Below are 9708 nucleotides of genomic sequence, written 5' to 3' on the forward strand. Positions count from 1 at the left end.
TATAAACCAGCTATGTAAATAATTGTACAACAGTATTTTGTAAAATATATTTGTACTTTATTACTTCGGTCAAAGTATAAGCGAAACAAGTCTCTGCAAAACAGTTCATTTAACATTAGTCATTGTTTTAATAAGCTGTAAGTAGATTTAAAAAAAAAATTACATGGGCAAATCTTAAAATACTGGTTGAATAATATAAATACGTTAGGTATGCATTAATGATACAAAATTATATTATCTATTATTGTATTAACTATATTTTTTAATCAATAGTAGAGCGTTAATCTAATTGTTAGTTTGTGTTTTATTCAAATACCAAACTTCCACTTGTACATACCCTTTAGCTGTGTACATTGTGTATGTTAATGCAACATCCAGTCAAAAAAATAAAACCAAAACCTTTTCATGTTTTTGTTTGAGGAAACTATAAAAAAATTGTTTTCGTGTTTATTATTATTTGCAGATAAAATGAAACTCTTATATTATGTTTTAATAACATTCGTCTTTTTAAATGTTTCGGCAGAAAGAAGTAATTCATTTATTTTCATTTTAACCTACACGATACGGGTAAAAATATAAAAAAAAGGTAATATTAAACTCTCATTTACAGCGGACTCTTCATATATAAGAACAGTTGCCATTACAAGTCAGTAACAATTTGAGTTTTTTTTTAATTCTTACATTGTATTTATACAATTTTATACATGCTGATTTTATAAATACATATTTTTTAAATTATTTACTACAGACGCATACATCCAGTCAGCTTCTGACTATAATGATGATATAGTAAAAAGTAAGAATTTAAACAGGGTGATCATTTTATCGCGAACCACTCAATATCTCATATGGTTTAATTAGAAAGTACATTTTTTTCTACATAGTGTTTTTATACGATGTGATTTCAATTTTTCACAAATATTTTTTTGTTTTTACCCCCTCAAACATTAATAATTTTTATACCAACATTTGTAACTTAATTGGGAACGTAAGTATTTTAATAACTTTTTAAATTTAAAACCCTAAAGAGTCACTTAAAGCATTATGTAGTTTTATTCTGATGATGATTTGTAGAACTACTATGATTTTTTTTTTGAAATTTTTTTTATAGCTCAAGCCTTTATTTGTTTTTTTTAGATGGATTGGAACATGTAATTGAACAAATTGTTTCTGACGATTGTTATTCACTTGGTAAAACTAATTATATAATAATAAGAAAAAATGAAAATAAAGATTAATAGTAAACAAAATATTTGAAGTATATAGTATAAAAAAAACCACGACAAAATTTCATATTTAAGCAAATTGATCAATGACATACATTTTAGGTTATCAAATTATTTGTCAATTTTACCATTTTATTTATATGTATACATCATAAGGTATTCACCATATTTATTATATTGGGCAAATTGAGTCACTAACTTCCGTATTACTTAACACACGTACTTTTTCTATCTTTACCTTTTTATTTAAATTGGTAATAGATTGGAAAATTCAATCCGATATTATTAATTTATGTTATATTAATTTCAGGCAACATGAGTCTTATGATTGCTGTACCGGGTAATAATTTTCTTTATTTTTTCCGTTTTATGAAAATATTTCCACACAATTGTTCGGTATTCATTAGGTGGTATACAATGATTTTCATATAATTTCAGATCATGCACTTACGGACAACCTAAAGGACCAAGAAGGTAGTCAATAATCGCCTTTATTTATTTAATATTTATAATGCATTACACAGCAATAGCAATATTTAGGTCATGATCTTTTATAAATGTATTTAATTTGTAATTTTGTATTTAGTTTTACTTTAAAATAGTATCTAATTCTTAGTCCTAGACAAACCCTGGTTGCACTACTGTTGCACAAAATCATAGGTGCAGTATTGGTTTGTATTATAATAAAATATGTACATTCAAGTTTATTTTATTTTAAATATAGAATCTATTGAACGAGATATATTTGTGCAACAAAAGATAAACATTGAATTAGGCAAGTATACGATTTATAATTTTTAAGCGAATAATTATCAACATTAATAATTACTTAGTTTTAAAGAAAATTAATAAAAATTCGTATGTTTATTCAATGTATTGCATTGATAAGTTGATCAAAACAAACTCAATTTTAGAATGGCTGTTGTAGATAAAGTATAAAAATTGGGTTGTACTAATTATATGGTTTTTTATATTTTTGTTACAGATATTTCTGTGCCTGATGATCCAAACCAAAGTAATTACGAATTTATTCTACAGTAGTAAATAGAAATAACGACTCTTTTAAAAATAAAATTTGTGTTTTATGTATTTCCTGTTCGCATATTACTAACAATAAATTTAACTTTCAGTTGTTTTAACTATGTAAAATAAATGTGTATAATAACTGAATAATATTTGGCTTTAATAGAATGCTAAATATAAAAAATAAATATTATGTACAACTATTAAATTTCTTTAGGATATGATAGAATACCGAAATTTAATGTTGCAGTGATTGGGCCCTTCCACTCTTCGTCTACAATTTTAGTTGACTACAATTTTATAATATATTAAAAGTTCTTTGCGTTAGTTGAAGCATAGAAAAAAATACTTTCTTCGAGTTTCAAAATAAATATTAGTAATGTTTTAATTCTTTGATATATAACGACAACATTATGAAAATGACGAGAAACTAGTTAATTTTTAGTTTTTTTATTTGAAAATGTTACCACAATCTATACATTTTTGCAGGTTTTGGAAATTTAAATTTGATCGATCTTGGAGATGCGAGAAGACATCTGACTGGAAAAGCATTAAACAATATAATTGCCCGTAAATTACGAAAATTTGGTAAATTACAGTTATAGTGATATTTGCTTTTTAACCATTATATATACAAGCTTAACATGCCTTGATAGCCCGACGCTGTTATCGTAGAATTATGGTTTCTAGATGAATTGGCCCTTTTATTTTTACATACACTTGTAGTATTTTGGTCATAAACAATAAAGAAAAGTTTTGGCCTAAAAACTGAATTTATCAATTTAAAAATTGTCTTTTTAATTTTATTTTTTAGCTTCGTCGTACCACAGATTAAGTGTGTACGCCTGGGAGTATCGCATACACGAAATGTGTGATTTCTTAGGATTGTGGATGAGTACAAAATCTGCTGTATTAACAACTGCTGCTGATATTCATGATTATGTTATTTGTATCTTAATAGATATAGCCGGGCATGTTACAAAATACAGATCTTTCCGGGGCATATACTGGCAAGTACATGTCGACAACATTGATAATAAAATAATAAAACTTGAAGACCAGTTAATTTAGACCACGAATCTAAGATACGAATTTTCTAAAACTATATAATACATTTTCTATAATACTTGCATTGTACACTAATATTGTAATTGTCAATTAGTTTAATGTATTACATAATAAACTGTTTCCCTTAAAATAATAAACACATTTGTTTAAGATTTTTATTTTGAAACATATTTTAAGGTAAGTTTAAACCAACAGGAGGAGGATGATGGTCTCTTTCATCCTATAGATCGTTCCACTAAAAGAGAGACCACCTTAGTCTAGTTAATTATCGATTATTTCAGTCAATTAGCCAATAGAATATTAGGTTTGTATTGGAATACAATTTTAAAAAATACTAATAACTAGGTTTTTTGGCTGATTTAACCTATTATCGGCGTGGCAGTTATAATAGTGATTATTTTTTATCATCAGCGCATAACTGTTATTATTTATTATTTCTAACTAATTATTTATAACTCAAACTTCATCTCCTAATCCATCTCTAACTCCATCTCCAACCCCATCTTTAACTCAATGGCACAATACATCTTCAACTGCATCTTCAATTTTAGCTTAACGCAAACTTCAACTCCTACTCCATCTCTAACTCCATCTACAACTCCATTTCCAACTCCAACTCCAACTCCAACTCCAACTCCAACTCCAACTCCAACTTCATTTTCAACTTCAACTTCAACTTTAACTTCAACTTCAACTTCAACTTCAACTTCAACTCCAACTCCAACTCTAACTTCATTTTCAACTCCAACTTCACTTCATTTTCAACTTCAACTTCAACTTCATTTTCAACTTCAATTTCAACTTCAACTCCAACTCCAACTCCAACTCCAACTCCAACTTCATTTTCAACTTCAACTTCAACTTCAACTTCAACTTCAACTTCAACTTCAACTCCAACTCCAACTTCATTTTCAACTTCAACTTCAACTTCAACTTCAACTTAAACTTCAACTTCAACTTCAACTTCAACTCCAACTCCAACTTCATTTTCAACTTCATTTTCAACTTCAACTTCAACTTCAACTTCAACTTCAACTTCAACTCCAACTTCATTTTCAACTTCAACTATAACTTCAACTTCAACTTCATTTTCAACTTCAACTTCAACTCCAACTCCAACTTCATTTTCAACTACAACTTCACTTCATTTTCAACTTCAACTTCAATTTCAACTTCAACTTCAACTTCAACTTCAACTCCAACTCCAACTCCAACTCCAACTCCAACTCCAACTCCAACTCCAACTCCAACTCCAACTTCAACTTCAACTTCAACTTCATCTTCAACTTCAACTTCAACTTCAACTTCAACTCCAACTCCAACTCTAACTTCATTTTCAACTACAACTTCACTTCATTTTCAACTTCAACTTCAACTTCATTTTCAACTTCAATTTCAACTTCAACTCCAACTCCAACTCCAACTCCAACTCCAACTTCATTTTCAACTTCAACTTCAACTTCAACTTCAACTTCAACTTCAACATCAACTTCAACTCCAACTCCAACTTCATTTTCAACTTCAACTTCAACTTCAACTTCAACTTTAACTTAAACTTCAACTTTAACTTCAACTTCAACTCCAACTCCAACTTCATTTTCAACTTCATTTTCATTTTCAACTTCAACTTCAACTTCAACTTCAACTTCAACTCCAACTTCATTTTCAACTTCAACTATAACTTCAACTTCAACTTCATTTTCAACTTCAACTTCAACTCCAACTCCAACTTCATTTTCAACTACAACTTCACTTCATTTTCAACTTCAACTTCAATTTCAACTTCAACTTCAACTTCAACTTCAACTTCAACTTCAACTCCAACTCCAACTTCAATTTCAACTTCAACTTCAACTTAAACTTCAACTTAATTTTCAACTTCAACTTCAACTTCAACTTCATTTTCAACTTCAACTTCAACTTCAACTTCAACTTCAACTTCAACTTCAACTTCAACTTCAACTTCAACTTCAACTTCAACTTCAACTTCAACTTCATCTCCAACTCCATCTCAAACTCCAACTCCACCTTCATCTTCAGCTTTTGATCCATTTCTATTTGAAGCTTGATTTTCAACTGGACAAAAGACTAAGTTTTAATGAACATACAAATAAAGCTACTATGGAAGCTGGAAATCAACGAATTCAATTGGAAGACTTATGCTAATTATCGGCGGACCGTCCCAATCGAAAAGATTATTGCTAACGACGTAAACTCCAAAATGTTCCACGTATCACCAACATGGGCGAAACTTGCATTCAAGACGGCCAAAAATTGGAAGGTGTGTATCAAAGTCTAACGTCGAGGAGCCCTACGTGTAACTAGAGCCTACCGGACCATGTCTGACGATGCGGCCCTGATTTTGACCTGCATGCTACCAGCGGACTTATTAACCCAAGAGAGAGAGAGGGTTAGGTTTCGAAAGGTAGAAGGTACTACCCAACCTTTTATCATTAAAACGGAGGAAAGGGCTAAAACAATTAGTGAGTGGCAGGAAAAGTGGAGCGCTTCACCTGAAGCTAGCTGGATTAGACGGATCTTGCCGAGTCTGGCCTGATGAATAGAGAGACAGAACCCTGTAGTCACGTTTCACCTAACACAAGTGTTGACAGGTCATGGGTGCTTCCAAGAGTACTTGTGGAAGAGGAAAATAGCCCAGAGTCCACAATGTGTGTACTGTCAGGATCTGATGGATAATGTAGAGCATACAGTGTTCTACTGCGAGCATTGGGCCCATTGTAGTACAGTACTTCAACAACTCTTCAGAAGACCACCAAATCCGAAAGATGTGGAAGATCTGCTGTGTGGCACAAACGTGAAAGAGCTTCCAGAGGGTAGTCATAGAGCCCGTCTAATGGAGGGTCTGACAAATCGCAGATAGCATTCGTGAGCATAGTGGGCTCGATAATGGATGCGAAAACAAATGACGGAAGAGAACGAGAGCGACTCCTTAGAGGAAGAGTGACATAATAGCGTAATAATTGTATAAAACCGAGCATGTAAATGTAAATGTGAGACCCCCCCCCCACCCGCAGGGGTATAGGGGATTTTTTTTACAAATAACAGTATTTATATATGTACATATGTGAATAAACGATGACGGCTAATGAGGGGAAGTCATGTGGAAAACAGTTCCCCCTCATTGGTTTTGTATTAAACAAAAAAAAAGCTCCAGCGCCACCTTATGCTCCATCTCCATCTCCATCTTCAGTTCCTTCAACAGCTCCAGATTGAGCTCCAACTCCATCTCCATCTTTAGTTTTTGCTCCATTTCTATCTGAAGTTTGATCTCTATTTCCATCTCCATATCCAGCTCCAACTTTAGCTCCTGCTGCGTCTCTAGCCCCATCTCTCACCTATTAATTGGTAGAAAAATTGGTTTTAACGCCAATTCCTTTACAAAATATTTTATACTTAAAAATTCACAGAATTATAACGAGACACTTCGCATCCATCAATGATCACATATTTTAATGAAACGATGTAAAATCTATAGGTATCCTTTAAAAAAAATACCAAAACCTGATTATTGTATTATAATATTTTATTTCATTATTTTTTTTAAAACTTTATTCCAACGACCATTATTTTGTCACGTGTAGAAATAATATAAACACAAATGTTTTAAATTTCAATAAATACACATAGCCACAACACAAATATACTTAAATTTTAACAATCTTAAGTGTATAAATTACACTAAGCATAATTATTATTGTCTGTATATATTATTTAATTAAATAATTTCGCGGTTCAAAAAAAATTAAACACGTGCGTGCGAAAATCCTAAAAATGTCATTGTACGATAATATTGTCAATTTAAAATTTACTTAAGTATTCAATTTTTTAACAAAGCTATATTATTGAGTTCAAAATAAAATGTTACATAGTTAAAAGATACCTCCACTGCCCCTATAAAATCATGAAACCTCTAGAAATATTGATAGTTTTACAAATAACTTACTGGAATCATAATTTTCAGACATTTTTATCCTCAGTCCCCCAATGGAGTGTATTTTTAAGTTTTTAAAAAATGTAATTGTTTTTTTCACCTTCATCTGTTATATAGAAGTGATTTTCAAAAATCTGGAAATTGATAAATATTTCATATTTTCAAAAAATGAACTATAATATAAAATTAAAAAAACGTTAAACAAACAAAGAAAAAATTTTTTGGGTGACACAATTTCTAACCACTCGTTTGTAAAACTAATTAATTATCTGCTGTCTTTACAACAAATTAAACAAAAGAAACATTTTTTTTTTTCAAATTTGCTGTTTGATTTATAACACTGTAAAAACGATTTACATTTTGCTTTTTCAATTCACTATATAATTTAGTCTAAGGCAAGAACAAATTATTAATTTTGTATCTGAGTTAGACTTTAATCTAAAGCAGATCTAATAATAAAATGCACTTCAAGTTCATTACTTTATTATTATCATATTTATTGTTTACTATCAATGTACTAGGTGCACCGCCGAATTCGCTCCCACGATTTACCGATAACGAGGTAAATGTTTTATATTTTCTCAAGTAATAGTAATATTTGTAAACTAAGTTTTACCTTATAATATGTAAGTGGTATACAATTATATTATGTTATGGATGGTGTTCTGGTAGAATGTATCTATCAGCCAGGTGCTTTGGTAAAAATTAGTACACAAAAAAAAAATTAACAACTTTCAGTAATAGCTAACAATAAATTATTACCTTTTTCCGTAAATAAAATGATTAACAAATAAAAATTGTACATTTATTCATTATGTATAAATTACAATTTTTGTACAAAAATCTGTAGATAATTAGTTAAATATTATTCTCAAATGAAAAAATTGATCATGGGATTAGAAATATGTTGGTATACTTTACCATACTACCTAACCTAACCGTCCTAAATTCTTAACATTAGTAACTTTAAGATAAATGATCGAATACCGGTTATAGATCAGTCTAAATTTTCAAAATAAAATGTTACATAGTTAAAAGATACCTCCACTGCCCCTATAAAATCATGAAACCTCTAGACATATTGATAGTTTTACAAATAACTTACTGAATCATAATTTTCAGACATTTTTATCCTCAGTCCCCCAATGGGGACTTCAACTTCAACTTCAACTTCAACTCCAACTTCATTTTCAACTTCAACTTCAACTTCAACTTCAACTTCATTTACAACTTCAACTTCAACTTCAACTTCAACTTCAACTTCAACTTCAACTTCAACTTCAACTTAAACTTCAACTTAATTTCAACTTCAACTTCAACTTCAACTTCATTTTCAACTTCAACTACATTTTCAACTTCAATTTCAACTTCATTTTTAACTCCAACTCCAACTTCATTTTCAACTTCAACTTCAACTTCATTTTTAACTCCAACTCCAACTTCAACTTCAACTTCAACTCCAACTCTAACTTCATTTTCAACTTCAACTTTAACTTCAACTCCAACTTCATCTTCAACTCAACTTCAACTTCATTTTTAACTCCAACTCCAACTTCAACTTCAACTTCAACTTCAACTTCAACTTCATTTTCAACTTCAATTTCAACTTCAACTTCAACTTCAACTTCATTTTCAACTTCAACTTCAACTTCAATTTCAACTCCAACTTCAACTTCAACTTCAACTTCAACTTTAATTTCAACTTCATTTTCAACTTCAATTTCAACTTCAACTTCAATTTCAACTTCATTTTCAACTCCAACTCCAACTCCAACTCCAAATCTAACTCTAATTCCAACTCCAACTTCAACTTCAACTTCAACTTCATTTCAACTCCAACTCCAACTCCAACTCCAACTCAAACTTCAACTTCAACTTCATTTTCAACTTCAATTTCAACTTCATTTTCAACTCCAACTCCAACTCCAACTCCAACTCCAACTCCAACTCCAACTTCAACTTCAACTTCAACTTCAACTTCATTTTCCAACTTCAATTTCAACTTCAACTTCAACTTCAACTTCATTTTCAACTTCAACTTCAACTTCAACTTCATTTACAACTTCAACTTCAACTTCAACTTCAACTTCAACTTCAACTTCATTTTCAACTTCAACTTCATTTTCAACTTCAACTTCAACTTCAATTTCAACTCCAACTTCAACTTCAACTTTAACTTCAACTTTAATTTCAACTTCAACTTCAACTTCATTTTCAACTTCAACTTCAACTTCAACTTCATTTTCAACTTCAACTTCATTTTTAACTCCTACTCCAAATCCAACTCCGACTCCTACTCCAAATCCAACTCCGACTCCAACTTCAACTTCAACTTCATTCTCAACTTCATTTTCAACTCCAACTTCAACTCCAACTTCAACTCCAACTTCAACTTCAACTTCATTTTCAACTTCAACTTCAACTTCAACTTCATATTCA

At 30.4% G+C, this 9708-nt stretch overlaps 1 protein-coding gene and 1 long non-coding RNA gene across 3 annotated transcripts; both read left to right on the forward strand.

Moving 5' to 3' along the window:
• Window positions 1-80: 80 nt before the first annotated feature.
• LOC126832901 (uncharacterized) lies at window positions 81-1195 on the forward strand. The gene is made up of 5 exons (XR_007684817.1): window positions 81-208; window positions 464-529; window positions 611-646; window positions 749-796; window positions 1138-1195. It is a non-coding gene; the product is annotated as an uncharacterized LOC126832901 (long non-coding RNA).
• Window positions 1196-1516: 321 nt separating this feature from the next.
• Window positions 1517-3435, forward strand: LOC126832855 (uncharacterized). 2 transcript variants are annotated; one of them, XM_050563884.1, is made up of 7 exons: window positions 1517-1566; window positions 1665-1700; window positions 1951-2001; window positions 2212-2241; window positions 2739-2837; window positions 3064-3144; window positions 3211-3435. In XM_050563884.1, the coding sequence occupies exons 1-7, from the start codon at window positions 1542-1544 to the stop codon at window positions 3318-3320; spliced, it is 432 nt and encodes a 143-aa protein (XP_050419841.1). In that variant the 5' UTR covers window positions 1517-1541; the 3' UTR covers window positions 3321-3435. The 2 variants fall into 2 exon arrangements, with proteins under 2 accessions (XP_050419841.1, XP_050419832.1); XM_050563875.1 differs by having other exon boundaries at window positions 3064-3435.
• The last annotated feature ends 6273 nt before the right edge of the window (window positions 3436-9708 follow it).

This window comes from Adelges cooleyi, unplaced genomic scaffold (assembly GCF_023614345.1).
Source record: "Adelges cooleyi isolate 19-005CV unplaced genomic scaffold, UGA_ACOO_1.1 ACOO_flye_CR_arks_rails_tigmint_CR_PRNA_1, whole genome shotgun sequence".
Taxonomy (NCBI): domain Eukaryota; kingdom Metazoa; phylum Arthropoda; class Insecta; order Hemiptera; family Adelgidae; genus Adelges; species Adelges cooleyi.